This window comes from Rhipicephalus sanguineus, chromosome 1 (genome assembly GCF_013339695.2).
Source record: "Rhipicephalus sanguineus isolate Rsan-2018 chromosome 1, BIME_Rsan_1.4, whole genome shotgun sequence".
Taxonomy (NCBI): domain Eukaryota; kingdom Metazoa; phylum Arthropoda; class Arachnida; order Ixodida; family Ixodidae; genus Rhipicephalus; species Rhipicephalus sanguineus.
The window spans coordinates 210,574,460-210,596,759 of record NC_051176.1 but is presented as its reverse complement, the minus strand read 5'-3'; the positions used below and the strand labels follow the sequence as shown (position 1 = coordinate 210,596,759).

At 45.0% G+C, this 22,300-nt stretch overlaps 1 protein-coding gene across 2 annotated transcripts in view; it reads right to left on the bottom strand.

Annotated features, from left to right (window-relative positions):
* Window positions 1-7,703: 7,703 nt before the first annotated feature.
* LOC119406543 (lysine--tRNA ligase) overlaps window positions 7,704-22,300 on the bottom strand; it is a 50,805-nt gene continuing 36,208 nt past the window's right edge. For both annotated transcript variants that reach the window (XM_037673292.2, XM_037673286.2), the window contains 5 exons: window positions 18,952-19,125; window positions 16,697-16,845; window positions 11,643-11,792; window positions 10,031-10,174; window positions 7,704-7,841 (listed from right to left, as the gene is read on the bottom strand). In XM_037673292.2, the coding sequence (XP_037529220.1) occupies window positions 7,749-7,841; window positions 10,031-10,174; window positions 11,643-11,792; window positions 16,697-16,845; window positions 18,952-19,125 (710 nt within the window). In that variant the 3' untranslated portion in view covers window positions 7,704-7,748. The remainder of the gene's footprint in view (window positions 7,842-10,030; window positions 10,175-11,642; window positions 11,793-16,696; window positions 16,846-18,951; window positions 19,126-22,300) is intronic.

Sequence of the window (22,300 nt, the reverse complement as noted above, 5' to 3'; positions counted from 1 at the left end):
CATTTGGTTGTGCTTTATTCATTAATAAAGCCGATTTGACAACATCATGGGATAATTTATTGTTGCTGAGAAGCGCGATAATTTATTTGCGCGCCATCCGCTAAACGTCATTTATGCGTGTTGATCCCCTGCGGTTTATTATAAACCGATGTCTTTTACATGAAAATTGGATATGTATGGTGTGCTGAAGTAGCCAATAATTCACGCGGCATATATGAGCGACCGCAACAACTTGATTCGGTCCGCAATAAACGTGAGTAAACTCAGCGTCGAAAACTTATATATGCAACAGTGGGGACATGCGTGGGTGAACAGGTATGTACGTATGTTAGTGATCTTGCTTGATTGTTTGGTCACTTGCTCGACGACTGACATAGGAAGTGTGAGAAAAACAGGAAAGTGCTCTCGCGGGAGCTCTTTCGGTCCCTTCAATCTCTATCTTCCCATGGTAGCCGTCAGGCTGCCGACCAAACATCTGCAAAGACAGTTATATTAGTTTATTTTATATTTCGAAAGTCCAAAATTTCGATAACGGCGAAAAAACAAGAACGTCTATAAAACGTCTTATCTTGGTCTTTTCAAAACGTCTTCTAAAGACGTCAACTAGCGGGACATTAGCACAGCTATCAGACGTCGGATAGACGTCTACGGCTACGGGAATGTCTTGACCAAGACGTCTATTAGCCCTTTTTGATAGCCGTTCAAGACGTCTTTTAGACGGGAAATAGCTTCTTTTGTGTTACATGGGAAGTGACCGCCCGATTCTTCGCTTCGCCTAATAGACGGTTTGCATCGTATACTGGAGTCATCTCGGCCGCCATGTTCGGGTACTAACACGACCAGAACCTGCGTAAGCGAGAAAAGTGAGGTCACGACAGAACGAATTTGACAACATCGCGTGCGAGGATGCGGGGGTGCAAGAGCCGAAATAGTATTTGGAGCAATTTTTGGAGCAGAAAAGTGTTGTTTTTGGAGCACAAAAATCCAAATTTGGAGCAGGTTACGGAAAAAAAAACCTGAATTTTTTAGCCCGAAATCCCAAATTTGGAGCAGTATAACAAAGAAGGCTTACTTTTAGAAAAGAAAACAAAAAATCGTAAAAACCATTCAACATCACCTAATTCGTGCACAGTGTACTACGTGAACACTGCTATTTCAATAAAAACAGTGTGTTGAGCCACCCCACAGTGCGAACAATGACTAAGTCAGTGCGAACGATGGCTAAGTCCACATTAGCAGTTGCAGGACCTGTCAAGTAATTCGACAGGCACTGAAAATGCTAATGTGGACCTGCGAACCTGGCAACCTGGAAATTTGGAAGATTGATAAAGCAGGAGCAAGTGGGGGTAGCGAAAAAAGGAAAACTGCCACACGCTTTTGTCTATTGTTTCTCAAGGCCGCAGAAACGCCATGCACAGCAGCTCCAAATAATTGCCAATTTTTAGACGTCAGCGATCATACTAGTATTCGTAATTACACGGCGCGTGCACTAATGAGTAATTAAGGAACAAAATGTGCCGTGTCCCTGATAGCTAGTACTAATAGCCCCTTCTAAATCTCAGTATGCCTCTCCGCAGGACACCAGTGTACTGCGGCAAAAGTGGCTTAAAAAGCGTTCTGCACGCAATAAAACAAGCATCAGGAAATTTGAGAACTATTGTCCTTTTCTATTGGGATAGCAACTATATGAACACTCTCGACGAGTTTTTGCCGTCATCTCCCGTATAAAGTCCAAATTGATAACATATCCCTGTGCATAGTATGTTCTACCGTGGGTAAAAGCGCGCGAGTGCGTGCGACGAACGCGGCTGAAGCAGATATCAAACGCGCCAGCCCATCTCCGTCGCTCGGAGGGCGCATGCGATAACACCACTCCGCTCGGGAAGCCTGTCATCGAAGCATAGAAGAAACGCTCCGCCCGTCTTGAACGAGCTTGAAAAGACGCGAGAGGGGGGCGGGGGGGGGGGGGGGCTGTCGCTCAAGCAGCAACTTTTGAACTTTCATTCTAAGGGCGCGGTCGCTGGCGCGCGCGCTATCTCGGCAGCCATCAGCAGGCAGCTCGTATATCTTGCTACGTGCTGCGCTCTCAATGCGAAAACACTGTGCAGAAAGAGCATCTTTCCCTGGAAACGCCGTATTCTCTTACACCAACGTTTTGTAGAGTTACGCGAGATCGGATACAAAAGAATTTGTTGCCAGCCTCACCGACAATTTACAATTTGTTGCTATGGCATTCATTGCTTCGTCCTTCCGGTGAAATTGACTTTTTTCTTTTCTTTCGCGGGGGGTTAGGGTCTGCGCGTCTGTATTGGATGACGATGCCCACACTGCAGATGACCAACGCGGCCTCCAATTCTCGCTCAAATTTGCGCAACTGAGAAAATTTTAAGCTGGTCGGGCATTTTGGCACAGCGTGGCGCAATTTTAACAAATTTCACGGTTTTGGCTCAGCTTGGCGCAAAAATAAGGAATTGTATCAAATTGGCGCAATTGGCGCAGCTGTTGAATCCCTGGAGGATGGGAAAGGAGGTGGTGTTTACAAATGCCATTCGCGTTCCGGCCGCGTCTCCAACTCCAACATAACGGCGACATGCGGGAACTTAATCGTGGCCGCCATGTACGGCCATGCCATCACCTCGAAATTAATCATTGCATTCGACCTTGATTGCGAGCTTGATTATTCCGTTTGATCTTGGAGCAACAGCATGCAGGTGCTCCAGTTCTTCCTCTCCGTTACATTTATTTCATTTCTTATCACCTTCAGAGCTAAACAGCAACTTCATGATTACACGTCAGCGCATGTCGCATCCACCGGTCGTCGTATATCTGAACGGATTTATACTGCAATGAGTGGAATCATGCTATACGGCAACCGATTGAATGGAAAGGATATTGCCGCGCGTCTTATTCTTCATGAGTTGAAGGCTTGAAGCTTCACCCACAAAGACTTCGCGATTTTTTTAGAACGTTCCGTTAAGATTGCGCGCCGCACGCGAATGTTCCAGCTTTGTCGAGAGATAACGCCGCCACCAGCGATATCGCTGGAAAGTTCGATAGCGCCTATATAAAAGCACACAGACATTTTTCGATGCCTCGACAGGCTTGCGACGAAGTGTCAAAACCATACGGGATGTCGTAATTTCCAGCACGCTTTTCTGAGGCTATAAAAACAATCGCCCTCCAAAGCGCAGTGTGTCGGCGGCCGGGAGACACCAGCGAGGCGAGCGAGCTGGCCCATTTCTGTGGCGAAGCCGCCGAAAGGGCGCGGCGGCGAAGAGAAAACGAATGCGGTACTAGAGTGAGCGGTACTTTTTATGCGGCGCCGACAACTGGCGGCACCACGTGGCAAGAAGCGCATCTGACCTGAACGCCGCTCTAGACTTATGTCAGCTATCAGCCAATGAGGATGCTATGTCTATTGCGACGCGGAGAAGCAGATACGCGACGCCAACCGGCAGGCGCTCCGCCCACCGACGAGAGTGAGAACCGCCCTCTGTTTGAAAAGAGGGCGCCTGAGAAAATAGCAACTTCGCGCTCCGCTTGCAGCCTTTACGCGGCGCGCACGACAGGGGCGTAGCCAGAAATTTTTCTCGGGGGGGGGGGGGTTCAACCATACTTTATGTATGTTCGTGCGTGCGTTTGTATGTGTGCGTGTATATATACGCAAGCAAAACTGAAAAATTTCGGGGGGGGGGTTTGAACCCCCCCAACCCCCCCCTTGGCTACGCCCCTGGCGCACGACTGCAATATTTGGCTGAGCAGTTCATAGCCGCGTCAGCTTTCCGCAGGATGTTTTTTTTTCAACAAGCCCAAGGGGTGCTTCATGACCCCTTTAAAGGAAGTAATTGTAAATGTAATCGGTTTACTTATTTTCTGTAACGTGTACAAGTGTGCCAGCAAATATGGAGTGGAGAAGTCGCGCGCATGTTGGCAAACGCGTGACTATAGCACGCTGCTCACACTGCCCGCCATCCAGTGCTGGGCAGTATCGAAGATACATGCATCTTATATACTCTTTTGGTATCTTGTATCTGTATCGCGATACGTCTCGCAAGACGAGTATCTGTATCAGAACTTACAATACATTCAATAATGTATTGTGCATCTTAAGATACAAGATACTGCTATAGAAACAACACCGTGCGAAACAAATGATGGCAGAACTCCGCTTCTCAAGCTGATGCTACTGCCACTAAGTCACCTAAATACTAAAACTAACGACAGTGACATTCTTTTATCTTTCCGCAAGAGTCCTACAACCAGGGCAGGCGGTGAGGTCTGTGCGTCCCTATTGGTGGAGCAAAGTCCCGTGGTGGTGCGAACGTCTACGCGCAGCCGACCTTTTGTTTTCTCGATATTTCCTTTCGTTCTACGCCGTGTCTAAACCCATGAAGCACAAGACCTCTATAAAACGTCTTTAAAAAGTTTAAAACCTCTATAAAACGTTTTATAGAGGTTTTGTGTTTCATGGGAAGGTACGTCGGACGTAGCGGAATCCCAAAAGCTGAAGGTACATACGTCAGACGTATCTGCAACCGGGAGTCTAAGATACGTCGACCGTCGCAATGTTGGTGGGACGAACTCGCCGACGGGCGGGTCGCGGCTACCGATTTTTGCGCATATACGACGCAACGAGCCTTCGTACGAGTCTGCTGACGTATAAGACCGACAAGGAGCGAGCCGGGCGACCACTGCCGACAATGAAAAACTTTGAGCACCGCGTGTGTGACGAAGGGCGTCGCGGTCGCTTGCCGTGGACTTCTGTCAGTCGCCGGTGTGAATGCCGCCACACATGCCGCGACTGCGGCGAAAGAAGTCGCTCCGTTCGCTTTCATTTCACATGTGCTGCGAATGGCCTGCGACTGGCGCGGCGAGCAAATTGCTTGCTGCCGTTCTTTGTGGCAAACACTGGCCCCGCCACGGTGGTCTAGTGGTTATGGCGCTCGACTACTGACCCGAAGGTCGCGGGATCGAATCCCGGCTGCGGCGGCTATATTTTCGATGGAGGCGAAAATGTTTGAGGCCCGTGTACTTAAAGAACCCGAGGTGGTCGAAATTTCCGGTGCCCTCCACTACGGCGTCCCTATAATCATATGGTGGTTTTGGGACGTTAAACACCAGACATTATTGTGGCAGACACTGCACAATTTGTCAAACGAATCCACGAGGTCAATCCAATCGTGCGATCTGGACGGATGGACAGCTCGAACTGGATTATTAGTGCAAGGTAGCGAGAAAGCGCGACGGCCGACGTACCTTTAGACTCCCGGTTGCGGGTACGTCCGACGTACATACCTTAAGCTTTTGGAATTCCACTACGTCCGACGTACCTTTAGCATTTGGGATTCGGGTACGTCCGACGTGTTTCTAGACACCCGGTTCCGCGTACGTCCGACGTACCTTTAGCTTTTGAAATTCGAGTACGTCCGACGTACCTTTAGACACAGCGTTCTTTTTACATGTGTCGGTGCCATGACACTGTACTGTTCTATTACTCCAATGCTTGCAGCGTCTTTCGCACAAATCCTTATCCCGTTATAGTGTCGTTGACTAATATGCAAATGAGATTCTAACAGCCATCACACCGGTACAGTAGAAAGCGAAACTAGCTTTTAAACATGTTGTAAGTAATATTTCATGGAGCACTCGTGCTTACAAGTACGTTTTCTAGGTTCTTGAGGGCTTGGCCTTTTATTTGACGCAAAAAATACAGCTGAAAATTTTGGTATCAGTCTCTCGCCTTTCGTGTCGACGAGTGCGCTGGAAGCTACACTGGGAGGGGTGACAAAGGGGGAACGCGCGCGTCATGAAACGCAATCGCTCTCCCCCTGCGTGACTGCGGTGCGCGTTAGTGTTGCTAATGGGTAATTTTAGCACGCAGCGGCCGTTTGTAGATGTCAATCCTAAAATTTTGGCTCACACCTACTCTGGGGGATTGGCTAAGGTCAGGATAAACTAAGAAAATATTTAAATATAGAAAAGAGAATAATTTGTAACTTTGTTTAATAAGCACATTTTTGATCAGCATTATTATTTGAAAATAAACAAGGGGGGTCGAATTGTTTGTGTGGCGGGAAGGGGTGCAACAGATCGAATTTCTTGTTTTCTTCTTTCCTTTCAATGATTTTGTGTTCAGCACAGGTGCCCAGCAGTCAGACTTCATTGTTATAACCAACCATGCAGCATGGGGGCACCGTAGTAAGCAGGTTATAAACATACAAAAGTTGAGACAGCACAGCAGCATTGTTGACGGGGCAGTCAATGCAAGTCTTACTGTACGCGGTTTCAACTCAAAATCAACACTGCTCGTGCAGCTTCTGCCAGAAGCTCCCGAGTGCAGTGGTAAAAGGTGCTTACGTATTCTTTTTTTCACTGTTCTGTAAACATGACAAACTGATAAGTGTTTCGACTATTAAAAACATTTGTTCACAATAAAGTTGGAAAAATTACTCACATCACAGTGGCAGCCAAACAGATTGGTCACATCCCAAATGCAGGGGTGGCTAAAACTCAGTGTGGCATTGCTGCTGTGATCTGTAGCAGTGTGCATATTTGAAACCTTACAATAAATTACACACTATATGCACAGTGCTTAAATTGGCTGGTTAACTATCTGAAAGATTTCTACTACTGGCATAATGGCTTTGTACAGAAAGATCAAAACTGTTTTGGGGTCCTTTTAATTTAACAATGACAAGATCCCCGATTTCACGTACAAAATGGCACTTACAAATACTATCGCTAGCAACATTACTCCTTTCGGAATCGCTTGCACCACCACATAATATTTATGTTAGCGTCAAAGTGCTGTTTCAGTGCATAGCAGCACTCTACTTCATTGCTACTTGTATTTATCTGAAAGCCTTTGTAAAGTCTGCATGCCTCTGTCTTTGTAAACCATGCCAGTAGCACCATGAAGTTTGTATACGTATATCAGCCCAGGGATTCTCAGCTGCACTATCTGCCTGTTACGAGCACAAGGGAGAGCAAGTGACTGCTGGCAGCAGCTATATTTTGTACACTCTTCTAGGACCTATGCCAATTTGCAACAGTAGTAAAGTGATGTCTTGTGCACATACATTTCACTTTACTTCAATGCCCTGATGCATTGCGTTGGTGCACCACACATTTTTGCCTGCCAATTAATTGTTAGTCTCCTACTTACCTGCCCTACCCTCCATTCAGTAGTTGCTCAAGGGAACTAAAGTTGTGTGAAGTGCATACTTGGGGTGACACAAAAGAACCACACTTGCCAGAAAGAGTTCTCAGATAAGTTATATTCTCACACTCCCCTGAAAACATGTGAAGCAAGTTCATCCCTGCATTCCCAAGAAAGGGTCCCTTTCCTCAGCACTTCCTCTCAGCTCAGTAAAGCAGAAGGCAGTGCCAACCCTTCAACGAAGTGGTCATTGCCACCATGATAACACTCCCAGGCAATTTTCATGCTAAAGCTTCGTAACTATGCACAGTCAGCATCTACTCAATACTGACAGAATGGAATCGTGCTTCTGAAGTTAATTTCTTGCTGTAAGAAATGCCAAGAAGCATTATTAAGTAGCAATGTCTATTTCAATAGAAGGAGGGCTCTGTCCTCTGTGCAGAAAAGTTGAGGGAAGCTTTGAGTTGAGTTCCGTTTGTGTATGCAGGAGAAAAATCTCTTGAGCAGTGAGACCTTGTATGTGTGAAAAGCAGCTGTTGTACAAAACTCTTCATCATCAGCAGCAGCGGCATGATAGGTCTGATTGGGTCTATTTTCCAGGTGTACTGGCAGCTTCAGCCCCTTCCTCATGGCGGTGCTTGTTAGGGTCGTCTGGCCTCATAGCTGGAAACAGCAGCACCTCCTGCAAGGCAGGCAGCCCAATGTTCCTCATTAATTTGACTTTACAATCTTTTCACATCTTAACAGAGGATAAACTGCCCACTTTTTGACACTGAGATGAATAACTACCTAACCAAGCTACAATCTCTTCTAAATAATATACAGTAGACTCAGTAAACGGAAATCTCTTAAACGGAACTGCTGCTTAAGTGGAACAACCTCTTCTGATAAGATGGGTTTCGTACTTGTATTCAGCACCCCCATTCATCTCTCAGTAAATGGAACTCCTGTTAAACGAAACAGATTTTCCTGGTCCCTTCAGCTTCCGTTTAACGAGATACTATGCATCACATTTAAAACACAAACAGGTACTCCATGCACATGATTAAGTGATTAATTTACAAGGTTTATTACAGACACAAGAAAGGTGAGTTCTATATAAACTTCAACCACAAGGGATTTTTTCAATGTGCACCTAAATTGCATTATCATTTTTGCATTTCACACCCATCGAAGTACAACTGCTGCAGCTGGGAACCAAACTAGTAGCAACCTCATGCTCAGCAGCCCACCACAGCCACTGAACCCCTTGATGGGTCTATACACCGACATAAACAACTGTATTTTGATAGCTAATATAACTACTGTTTTCCCAGTCCATGTTTCAAGGCAAAAGACTAGATCAACTTTCAAAATTTATATCCCATGCGATTGATCAATAGAGCACATCATCTTCATTTTGCGGTTTTCTTTTTGCATTCAGACGAAAGCTTGCCAAGCTGACATGACTGCCAATATCCATGCCATAGCAGTAACTCTTAAGCATGCCACAAGTTTACTTAATATGCTCCACACCTGACGCCATTGTTGCATAGATGTAATGGGGTGATATTCACTGAGACGGTTCTAGGACTGAGCCACTGACCAGATTCAGTTTTGCCCAGCTGTGTGTGATGATTTGTGATAGTGATGAGCAGCCAGTGATGACAGGCAAGCTACCAGTAACTGCAGTGCATGCTCTCAATTTTCCGCATCATATTAAGCCGATCGTTAACACTATTTTAGCAGCTGCTTCCAAGAGAAGGCATGTCAAATTTATGGGTCTGAAAAGCCACATAAGTAGTAGATATAACTTTTGTATGGTTTCTACGATAACTTCAAAGTGACATTTGCAGTCTGCAGTGCTAGCTTTAATTTCCTGAGCTTTATTTAAAACAACAAAAAATATATAAAAAAAATTAAGAACATGTTCAAAAAAATTGCAACAGGCCATAACAAGCTAGGTAACTGTTCATTAAAAACCAGGTTGACCTTCAGAAATGCTAATGGCTTGCCTCATATTGGCTAACATGGTTTGCATAGTTCACAGCAGCTAGTGATGGACAAGCACTAATACCTGACGAAGTAAGCAGCATTCCTAATTTGCAATGTATTCCAAGTTTGCAGATTTTAAGCCAACCCTTACAGGCAGGTGCTCTGCAATGTTGTATACTTAGTGCAGAAAAAAAAAGAAAGATATATAATGTAGAGTTTTCAGAAAACACAGATGTATTCTTTATATGGGAATTACCTGTGCATGGAACACTCAAAACTTCAAATGACACATTACAAAAGTTACCTACCTCTCAACTTGCTTTAACGCTAAGCTAGCCACTATCCACAGACATGTGCCAAATACACTTAAACCTCATTATAACGGTCGCATTTGACACGAAAATAACTTCGCTATATCCAAAATTCGTTATAAGCATATATTCTAACCACTGTATATGTCAAGGCTATTTTTCATTTACTTCGTTATAACCGATAATTCGTTATATTCGCGTTCGCTATATCGAGGTTTGAGTGTAAGTTACAGTAAGCTTAAGAAAAAAAAAAGAAGAGTAATCTCCGTAACATAAAACAATAGTTTTGTTGAACTTGAAATCTGGTGAGCACACTTTCACGTAGCACCAACAAAGTACTCTTCACAGCACTCGCACGTCACGCGTGAAGCTGAAAGAAATGCAGATCTGTGGCCCAACATCAAAACCATGGGTGCTGCCCACAGTGGCGCGACGCCGATGCTGTCATGTTCACCGAACAGCCACCACTTAATACTATATATTTATGATAAACTTCTGCAAAGCTCCTTAACGTTACTTCTATCAACATTTGTTCAGCTGGTCCATGCATAGACAAAGGCCACTAGAAAAAGTGAATGAAACATGCCTTGATGTTGTTTGAATCAGTGAGGAACATAACCATTCGGTCAATGCCCATGCCCCAACCTCCCGTGGGTGGCAGCCCATGCTCCAAGGCAGTGCAGAAGTTCTCGTCCACCAACTGGGCTTCGTCATCTCCAGCTGCTTTATCCTGCAAAGTGAAAAATCCCTCCCAATCTTTCTTTTTCTTCAAACACCTCAGGATCTTTTAGTCGCAAACAAATGTGCACCCTCCTCAATGTAGAATACAACACATACACAGTTGCCAGCATATATATTCCCTCACAATCTACATGTCCTCCATTTCTTAGTTGTGAGCTGCATCAGCAAAGAAAAAGCAGCAGTGTGGTTTTCTGGGCCAGTTGGTACATGATGAGTAGTGAAGGGTTCCAGCAAGTTTCAAACGCGAGCACAAGAAGAAAGGAATGCACAGGACAAGGCTGGCCTTACAACTGAAGTTTATTAAAAAACGGTTTTCCCTAGGACACCACCACGCATGCCTAAAAAGCCAACAGCATCATCATGTCAACATACTATCTAGCACGTACCCCCACCCCCCCTCTTTCTTTATCTTAACTGGATCTTAACACTTGTGCTACATAGGAAATTATAGATTCTCCAGGTAGTGAAATTCTTTATCAGTTATATGCACCGATGGTTCACTGACACATAATTCAGCGCCCAACTTCCTGATGTGGAAAGCTTCGCATATTTCTCTTTCTGGACCATTGTGTTCCCTCCCTTCCCCACAATTTAATATGGTCCACCTAAAGAAGTTCAAACTTCCGGACTGCATTTGTTTGCCATTGTACTAAATTGTCCGATTCATCATGAACTGGCCCTCTGTGTTGCTCATGGTATTGATGCTCAAAAACAGTTCTTTCCCTCTTTCCATCTGCAGAAAACATGATTTGCCTTAAAGGGCCCCTTTCCAGAATTGAGACAGTTTGATTTCTTCTAACTTGTTCAACAATAAAGCGATCTGAAAAATTCTTTAGCTAAAACACTACCTAGATGGCACACAATGAGGCCAGGTGAGGGGCTCTTTAAATTATGCAGGTCAGTAAAGCATACGGCTTTGACTACATATTTGTGACAGCATATGTAATTCTTTCCCCCTACATTTTCTTTTCTTGAAGGAAGTGACACCCTTTTCTGACTGTTTGATATAGTAAAAGGAATCCGCTACATGAAATAAAATGCACAAATACAAAAAGAAAAAGGGAGAGAGAGAAAAAAAAGATAATGTTTATTCAAGTATATGTGACAGCTGCATAACCATTCATCAGTGTACAGAAAAACATTTACATAGGTGAAACGGAACAAACAATGTATCAAAAGACAGACACAGCACTAACAACTATTCCTTATTGTATTTTCCCCTCCTACACAAAGGAAAGACAAGATGTGTGGCATCCTGCCAACATCACACAGAAAAAGTTGCTGTGGCTGTACAAGCTTGTAAACGTTCTTGGAAAATTGCTCTAAAAGCATTCTACACATTTTAACTATTATATTTTCTCACTTTGAAAACATAATCAAGTAAGGTGGACAGCACAGCAGAAAAACAAAAAGAGATTGGAAGACCTTGCAAGATCTATTGTCGCAAGAAGCCTCACCTTGGCTTGTTGCTCAAAACGCTGCCTCTGGACCAGTGGATCATTCAACTCTGTGTATGCATTAACAACTTCTTTGCGAGCAATAAAAAGCTCAAAGCGCTCCGTCAAGCCACGAACACTGCGATGCCACTTTGACAGGGGGCTCATAATCTGCATTAAAAAAATACACAACAACCGTACTGCAGTAAGCACACTCAGCATTTCTTACAACCAAGACCTCCACTATATATTGACGGCCAGCATTTCAGCGATCCAGATACAGTTACTCCTCAATATAATGAAGTCAGTAAAATCGGCAATTTATCGAGACTTCGTTAAAATGAAATTCCACCTTAATGCAAAGTATAGTCACCAAAGGATTCATTTGTACATGGAAAGTGCCACAAGAATGTTAAAATATAGAGCAGTACAAAAAAAAAGGAGTCTCAATAACATAAAACAATAGTTCTGTTGAACTTGAAATCTGGTGACCACACTTTGATGCAACGCCAACGAAGTACTCTTCGCAGTGACCAGACATCACACAGCCGAAAAAAATGCAGATCCAACACACAGTGGTAATAAGAGTTGAGTAAAGCTCTGTCGTTGTGGCCTGTCATCAAAACCTTGGGTGCTGCCCCGAGTGGCGCGACGGCTGATGCTATCATGTTCACCGAACCGGACCACTCATTCAATGAACTGAACCACTTGTTCTCCCCTCAGTCCGATGAACAGGCAACATCGAAAACCATCGCACGGCACAGAAACAAAAGAGCTGCGGTCTAAAGTTGCGTGAAAGCAAGGCAATAACCTGAATTACGGCGCCTCTGCTTACGGTGGCCACGTTTTCTGTTTAGCAACATTGCACACCGAATTAAAGGGATACTGAACAAAATTTTTGTCACTGAGATTTTAAGCTAAACTGAATGATTGGGTGCTGAAAATGGTATACACAAGCTTCACTTCAGGCAGAAACTCGTGGAAAATAATGAATTTAATGTGTTTTTTCACAAACTGCTGTGCTATGAACTAGAGAAAATGAAGTTTAACGTAACAGGAAACGGGCGTGCCAACCGTGCCAGCCGTCGCCCGCTTCTCTCAACCCGCTCAGCTCCCACTACGGTTTCTACAACCACTACAAACAGCACCGGCAGTGAACAATGCTCTCAGGAGAGGTAAAGCTACTAAAGAGTGGGGCATATCTCAGCGCCTTCTTGGAAAGGGGGGAGTGAGATGTAAAAGAGAGGTGGAGAAAAGGAAGTAGCAGGACAAGAAATCGTGCACCCTGCATCCGCCGCAGGCTAACAATCCTCCAAAAATACAGCCAACTGTTCAAAAATATGTGAAATAAACTGTTTATTCAAACAGTTGCGTCTTCAGAGTAGAATTTTAATGTTTTCATCATTTTTTCCTGTTTTTGTTCAGTGTCCCTTTAAAGGGCCAGTAAACAACCTTGCGGTCCAAAATTCAGGATGGAGAGATAACTGTGCGCTGGTATGATGTGAACATGGTGCTGCAAGAACTTTGCGAATAAGTGCTGTAATAAGGAGGTTACAGGGTACAGAACAACCCGCTTCGGCTAGTATTGGTCTCTCGCTCAGCCTTCCAACCCTTCAAGGTAGCGAAGAGGGATAGGCATAGTCCTTTGTCGTGACTAGGCCGGCCCACTTCGGCAATGTAACACGACGCCAGCGATTACCTCATCGGTGTGCAGCCAATGAACAAGCAAGGCTTCCTCTACGTGTCGCTTGTGTCTGAGCGGCATGGTGAGGAAGCGTGGTGCGAGGGGTGCGAGGCACTGGCGAAGTAAACAAATATGCCACGGCACATGCACCTTTCCCCTAGAGGTAAAGTCACGAAACACCTCTTTATCTTGGAGGCTTTCGTTCGGGTGTTACCGATTGTACCATTAGTCTCATCTGTACCAAAATGGCAGAGGGAAGCAAAGAAATATGAAAATGCGGACTGTGCGGCCAAAACTGCATCACCGCAGGGCCAAGGCACTGTTTCATAGTGCAAAGGACCAATTGACGAAGTCGGTGCTACGTAATGTTCTACGCAGCGATCACATTTTGTGAATATCACTGCACTGTGCACTGTGCAGATGCTCATTTTAAAAAACAATTTCCGCAACCCTCTCCTGTGCCTGACCAGTCCTTTTCTCCTGTAAAGTGATGTAAAGTTGCCTATGGGCAATGTCACATAGCACTGACCTCGTTGATTGGTCCTCTGCACTACAGAACTGTGCCTTGGCCCTGTATTGATGTGGTTTTGAACATGCAGTTGTCGCGCCTGCTGTGTATTTGTTTATCTCGTCAGTGCCTGTGCTTCCTCACTGCGCCACCTGCAAGTAACTGACACGAATGACACGTGGAGGGAGCCTTGCTCAGTCATTGGCTACGTCCTGATGACATAATCGCTGACGTCATGCTACGTTGCTGATGTGGGCATAGTCAAGATGGCGGGCTATGCCTATACCCCTGAGCAGTGGAGAAGGGTGGGAAGGCCGACCAAGAAACTGAAACCAGCCGAAATGGTTGTTCGATCCCCTGTAACTTCCATATTCATGCACGCATTTGCAAAATTCTTGTAGCAGAGTGTTCACGAGAATGGAAATCTGGGCGAGTGTGTAATAATGCATCATAGAGCAGGTAGCACAAAAAAATACGTAGACACAAGCCAGGAACAAAACACTAGACTAGCGCTTGTCTTGTGTTTATGTTCCTGGCAAGAGTGTTCATATTGGACAAGTGCAGTTATCTCTGCATCACAAATTTTTGACTAAGGGGTTGTTCACTGGCCCTTTAAAGGGACATTAAAAGAAAATATTAAGTTTCGTTAGATTGATTCTTTACTTGCGTTGGCATATATCATTGCTTTCTGTGCGCCAATACGAATTTTTTGTGTCGAAAACAGCAACCGAAAGTCCCTGGTGCCGTTGCTCAGTTTGGATCACTCGCGCCAAGTGGAGGACGTGTCGTCATTTATTGAGGTACCCACAGAGCATGACAGAGGGTGCCACTCCAATTTCACAATTTTGTTGTTTCCGCGCTTACAAATGTCTTTCAATCTAGCTCAGCTTAATACTTCCCTTTAGTGTCCCTTTAAAGGGACACTAAAGGCAAATATTAAGTCGACGTTGATTGTTGCAATAACGGTCCAGAAACCTCGTAGTGCTACTTTTGTGCCAAGGAAGTGCTTATTTTGAAATAAAATCACGTTTTAGTGGTCCGCATCGCGTTAGCGCACTTCAAATCACCCGCCTGAAAGCGGTGTTTCTCATGTCACTGCTGCCGTGTCCAACGTTGCCCACCTTTACTGCGCGGCGGTGTGCACTGGTGGCGTGCGCCATTCGGGCACCCAGCAACATCACATGCATGTGGCATTTTGTGGAACTTTCTGTCAGAGCGACTTTCACGAGCGCGCAAAACACATGCGGCAGTACGCGATACCGAAACTACCACTGAGACGTGACCGCGTGAGTGAAGCATGGTGCCGGGCAAAGCACAGTTCGGCGAAAAATGAACCTTTGAACCACGCGCATTGTTCCCCATGGCAACGCCGAAGAGGTTCTTTTTTCCATGAATCAAACAGAAATGAACAAGCAGCATTTTATTACGTCTCTTGATGCACGGAAGGTTCTATTTTTATTGCAGCTAGTTTGATTACGAGGGATTAATTGTAGTCGAACTCTCTCACGTCATCAGGATCATTTCCAAAATGTGCCGCTCGTGGCGCTCACAGTGTGATACACTTAGCTTAATTTCTCGGTAAGTAGGGCACTGCTGTTGATAATATTGCCATTTTAGACGTTGTCATACATTGAGCTTTCACTCTGACATAAATTGTTATTTGCCTTTAGTGTCCCCTTTAAGGTACCGTACCTCTTACGTTAAAGGGGTGGTGCCACCATATTTGTGGCTTGCGTGTTCTTTGCTGTAAGCGTTTCCTATAGCTCCAGGAAGCATGATGCACGCACCAAGATTCATGTATTCATGCTAATTAATTTAATAACACCTTTTGATGTGGACAACTTTCGGTTTCGGTTTCTGGGCGCCGAGGTTGGGCAATGACGTAGAAGTGTAGGAGGCTTGGTCACGTGACCACACAAGGCTGTGACGCATTTAGCCAGGAAGCGACCGAAACTCGGCGAGTGATGTAGCAACCGATGCTTTGCCGGTACTACATATAGTGAACTAGAATATATTCTAGTTTACTACAGCCGGTACGTACGTTGCGGAGGTGGCGGAGGTCCGGAGGTCACTCACGTCACTACAAATTTTGTTGCCATTCCTACAGAGCTACGTCAGTGTTGGCGCGCTAGCGATGGGTCTCGGTCGGGAGAATGGGCATTTAGATACACTTTGGAAGTGAATTAAAATATATTCTAAACGTTTGCTGTGTCCGACCCTTCGTGTAGAGTGTCCTTGCATACAGAGGAAACCCACAACAGGCTTGTTATAGCCTCGAAATTTGATGGCACCACCCTTTAAAGCTACAGACAAGGCTGCTCAGAAAGCATGTCACGCACTGAATATAAAGAGCTGTAGCATAACACCTTGAATGTATCGTTGAAACTGCTGCACAGTATTTCTATTTGTGATTCTTAAATATGGATGGCAGTTTAATGCAATGTAATTGAGAACGATCCTATGTCAAGCTGCTGAGAAAACATTGTTTGCTCTTTAGCCAGAAATTGTAAAGATGCAGCTTTACTTTAGAAAAATAAATGTTTCAAAAAGAACATTACGGCAGTGAAAACTCTTATCTGTCTGATGCTAAACACATAATCACTACCTTCAACACTTTTCAGACTGCGGTGTGACAGAAACAAACAGTAAAAGAAAGCACACCAATTCAAATAATTTTGTTTTTACCATTTTGAATTGGCGAGTGTCTGCTTTGTTCTGCTACAACCTCCCCTCGTGAATAGATTTTTCATCAAAGCCTTGAATATAGAGATGAAAAAAAAAAGTGTACACTCTTCAATTGTTTCCCCATCACCAAATATTATTTTAATGATGCTTTCTGAAACACGGGCACTTTATCAGACGTAAGTATGAAAAAACACTGACCTCTGGGTGATCACAAAGGAAAGTAGGATTGATAAACTGCTCCTCCAAGAAGTGGCCAACTAGCTTGTCCAAAAGCCGAGCCGCTGTCCTGGGTGCTGGGCACTCCACTTCATGCTTGATACACAAGTCAGACAACAGGGCCACAGATTCTGTACATGCAGATAGATGCATCAGAGCCCTACTCAACCTATGTTAAGCACTGGACTAGTCGATACAGAGGCAGTGCTAGGCAATAGTATATAAAGTAAAGAAGCCCTAATACCTCATAAATCCAACGCCTTCAACCGAATACATTCTAATTTGAGTAAAAGCTCGTTAATTCGGATTTTACGGGACCGGAAGAAATGTCCGAATTAACCAAATTCTAAATAATTGAAAGTATCAAGAAAGTCTATTACAGTCGAGCCCGACTATATCGAACCGGTTTATATCAAATTATCCCGTATATCGAACAATTTCTAAACACGGTAAATTTACATTGAGAATATATAGCAAAAGTTACTGTTACATCGAACGAAAATAGCAACGACAACCGATATATCAAACTCCATGTGCCTCAAAAGTGCCCCAGCAAGTTGGCTTTCCCTCGCGGTGGCGGGGAAAACTGCCGGCGCCACCCTAGAAAAAGTGGTTTAGACCCGGTTGTGCACGGGCGAACACCCCCCTGCAAGAAATGATCCTGGCCCGCTCGCAGCGCTTACAGATGGCTTACAGCCAATCAGAGGCCGCCGTGCTTTCTCCGAGGTACAGAGGCGGTAGAAGTGAGCGCCATTTTTTCTTTCTTTATGCTTGTGTGCCTGCCGCTGCCTGTTTTCCTCGAGTCCTCATTCAGCGTGGTCCGTGCTGGTGGTGTTGCCTGTTGGTGCTCTGTGAACCTTCGTGTCGGCAGGGAGCTTAAGATCGACTTGCTCGGAGCTCTTTCTATGTTGAGTAGATCGTGGGCACATGTCGCGAAGGAGACGATCCAGAACTGCTTTAGGCGTGCCGGCTTCCGCATGCCTGGTGATGACACCCCAAATTCCGATGACAGCACTGAAAACACCGCAGGTGTTTTCGCCGAAGTTTGGAGCGAGCTGGCAGAGTTCCCGGGAGCTACAATAAGGAAATTGACGATGGCCCATTGCCTACATCCTCCGAAGTGATTAGTGCACTTGCGTTGGTCCGGCGCTATTGCGTGAATGTGGAAGGTTGCAGCCTCAGCTGCTCTGACTCGTTGGACAACGTGGAGGCGTGTGTGCTGTCGCAGGCAGCGAAGTCGTTGACACAGAAGAAAATCCAGGACTATTTTGTTCCAAAGTAGGGCACGCAAGTAAGCCACCATATTAATAAAGTACTTTTCTTATTATGTGCCTTTGTGTCAAAATCCTATAGCGGGCCTATATCGAATTATGCCATATATCGAACTAATAAACGTTTTTTGGCGAGTTCGATATACCCGGGTTCGACTGTATGTCAATACACTTTCATTTTCTTGACGAATACGTAAATCCTGTACTTACTCTACATAAGAGCAGAGTAAGAGCCGTTATTTTCGCCATTTAGGACATGGTTCACAATGTGTGGCTTAAGACCAAATAAGCTCAAGACCTAAGTCTTAATTAACCCCGAACGTGCTAACCCGAAATTAACCTGGGGTGCAATCGCGGAACGATGCTATTTCCGATTCCAATGCCATATTCTATGCTATTCTTATCATCCACCACTCTCGGCTGGCTGATCGCGTTGATAACGCGGACGGACCGTCGTTCTGACCACTGGCCAAGCGCGAAAAGCACGAAAAGCATTGGAATAAAAAATAGAATCGTTCCGCGATAGCACCCCTGAAATGTCGCTACCGACTTTACTGTACGGTTTGCGCTGATGACGATGGCAATGCAGGCTGCGCTGCCATAATTTGGCTGTCCGCAAACACCATTTTCACTCTTTTGCGTCATACATTTATGGTGCTAGACACGCTCCCAGAATCGTTGGAATTAGCCAGGCTGCGGCCAAATATGACCAAACTGGCGAGAGTTTGATGCCATTAAACAATGAATAGATACTCCTGCTGGGACAAGAGAACACGTCCAAATTATCCAATTTTCTGAATTATGAGGGCCAATTTAATGAGCTTTTACTGTATACAGAAGCAAGCCTTTATCAAACTACAACAAAAATGCAAATGTCCTATAAAAGTACATACTATACTTATCTAAACAAAATTTTCTTCTCATGGGCCAATGGGAGAATGATATGAAGAGAAAAGAAAAACACACCAGGTGTAGCTAGCTTTTCTGGATCAGGAAGTTTGGTGCCCAAAGCCTTCTCCAGGTCTGGAAGCATGCGAACCCTTTTGAATGGAGGTGTAAAGTCAATCTCTAAGGCAGGCCCATCGGCTCCCTCCGGGTGGTACGTGATCTTGTATGAGCCAGTCAAAAACTTCACCATACCTGCAGTCAGGTCGAACACATGTACGCTCCTTTGTCAGTCAAAAGCGAGTAGCATTATAAATGGTTCTCAACTTTTGCTACGTTATGGTGGAGTGCTGTCCAGCATAACAGGAACTGACATCACATAAAACCATGTTAAGTACTGTCAAGTCCCTCGCAACTCCAGTGAGAAATAACTAGTGCATCCACTTTTCTCATTATGATGGCCTGTGAATGCTACTGAATGCCAATGCGGCTAGGCATTGTTCCCAAGACTTTATTGGCATTGGAGCGACATTGTGAGCTGCGAGAGGACCAAGCCAAGCCGGAGTGTTCAGGTTCATTGGCCTGTCTATGCCTCATGCATATTGCCCATACAGCATGATGGGTTGGATCTGTGGCAAAGTCCCAGTCCCTGAGCACGGCCACACTGGAACACAGGCATGCTCCAAGATAGTGAAAAGCGGTAATTTATAAATTTGTTTCTCTAGGGCCACAATGAATGTGTAAAAGGTTATTATTCATTCTTTACCCACGCCTTCTTGTGGAATGTGCGTATCAGACCAAGAGACACTTCGCATAATTGAAACAGCTAGTGACGTGGGCCCGTTGCCAATAGCAAACACCACTAGCAGTATGCTTCAATGCACAACGGTTAGGTCTCTTTGCTATTACGTATTAGTATTCACCGCACTACAAGAAAATCTCAATAGTACTACTTAACTTCCAAAAAATGCAACATAACTGCACACTAAGAGTATGAGTGTACAGGTCGCTCGAAGCATGGATTTGCACGTAATGACGTGTGTCGCCACTACCAACGAAAAAATAAACACAATACCACAGTAAATGTTGCCCAAGATGCCTAATAAAAGGCTTTTCCTTTCATTTTTCCAAACTGTGTACAAAATTCTGGCTCTCTTGCATGGCTGTGCGAAGCAGCATTTTGAAGCTATATACAGCGGCAAAGCAGACGCTGTCCAGCTTTTCCTGGTTTGTGTGCACTGTACAGTGAGCTGCTGAGTGAAAACTGGTGCCGCTTCACTGAAACTTGGCACCCGCTGCCGCATGCTGCTGATCATCCAGAGTGATTTGTGTGCAGCGCAATGCTCTCTATGCTATGGGTTCACTACGCCGGGTGATTTGTGCGGTGAGGATTCCTCATGCGTGCACTCGCTCCTGACTGTGCACGGGTGCCGTACCTATCTTGCGGGGCCAACGTGATGACAGCCACATGTACAGTATGGTCCACTCTTAGAGGGAACACGCGAGCGCGTGGCCGGCTGTCCGCGGAGCGCTAACTGCTGGCGAGATTTGTAAATGCAGCGCACGCGTATAGATTCATTACGGCGTTCGAGTGCGCGCCGCTCTTACAAGTGTATGCGCATGCGCCGCATTTACAAATCTCGCCGCTAGTCAGCGCCGCGCGGGCTGTCAGCCACGCGCTCCCGTGTTCCCTGTAAGAGTGGACCGTACTGTACTTTCTTTTCTGGAAGCGACATACACCGCGGTTGTGCACTAGGCAGAAGCCAACAGCGGTTGTCACCAAGCGTCTATGCTTGCGTTTAACCACACATGCTGTTCCCTAGTAGATAGTTGAAGATGTTTAGTGCAATATTGCAAAATATATCTCGCGGTGCAACGCAGCTTCGGCTGCACAGCGGGTTGCGGTATGCATTTAGAACTGGTAGGCATATGACAAGCTGTGATGGCTAAACCAGTTTAGGGTTGGATTTTTTTGCCAAATGCGACCCCCCACCAGGGTTAGTTTATTTTTATTGCAGATTTAAAATCTGCACAGTGGCCTATTTCGAAAAAATTTACCCCAAATTTTTCAGTGTCCACACTGTCAGAAAAAAATGGCTTATTCATGAATAGTAAAGATAAAAATGAGAAAGAACGTTATATTATTGATCAAAAAGTATGAACATACTATGTTCATCAGAATAAATTGTTTCACAGGCTTAGAAAAATCTGCATACCAGATTACTGTCATCTTTGCACAAACCAGAATCGTCGTGCCATGCCCGCTTTTAAGATGATGCTGCTCGGTTGGATTCCAATTTTGAACTGGTTAGTGATTGCTCGTCTCGATGGCCGATATGTAATTAATTTTTTTTTCCGTTTGGCATTTGGGCAGTAGTCCGAATTGAAGGAATAGCCGCTTCACTCACTTGCAGCAGAAAAATCGGCGCACATGCCCATATCATCATTGCCGTGTATGTGAGTGCATGGAAGATAACTCGATAATTCGGCGCTCGTTGCAAAACCCGAATGAGTGAGAAACTATTTTTAGGGACCGTTTATATTATCGCTACCGAAAGGCTATTAGCTTCCACGATTCCCATGACAGAAAACACGCAGGCACGGTAGCATTGTTTGTATATGCCAGTACCCACCCGTGAACAGCTGAAATCGCACCCCTGTGAGCAATAAACGAGCCAACGTCAAGTGGTTACCTTTTGAGACATAAGTATTCGTGGGCACAACAAATGAAAACCCCATGCGAAACAAAACCGAACTTACCGCCACGCACGGATGTACGAGCAATCACCGATACATCAACCTAAACAAACCTTGGAATGGAAGCCGAAGGTCAACAGCGCAAGGAAAAAAAAATTCCCTGCATGCCTGCAGGGCTAGAGAGCACTTGCAGGCCAAAAAAAAAGGGTTTAAAAATTGGCATGTTTTTTAAACTTGCAGACAGCACCGTAAATATATGGCATCAACCATTTGGGACTTCTTTGCGGTGTCACATATTTATGACACTGACCCTCAGAGGGCTAAGTGGTCAGCGAATACATCTTAGCGGCCATTATCGTGGGCGGCATGACCGGCAGCGTCGATCATGCTCAGCTGGCTACTGGCACGGCTAACAGCGGCCACAATACAGCCTTTTCTAGATGATGCTAGTTGTATGCCATTTTTGTCAGTTTTGATCAGAAACTGCTGCGTTCTTCAAATCCTCGAATCGAAGCCAACCTTATAGTTTGGTATATGATTATTTGAAAAACTATTTCCTAGATTGAAATAAATACGATAGTAAAGACATGTACCACAGAGAAAAAGCAGGTTGAGTAGTTCATCTGCTCTGCTGGCATGTTAGTTGCTGTGTTCCCTGTCACAGTTACAAATGTTCCTTGGCTTCACCACTTGACCACTGCATGCTGTTGCACGGTCATGTGAGAGAGTCGGA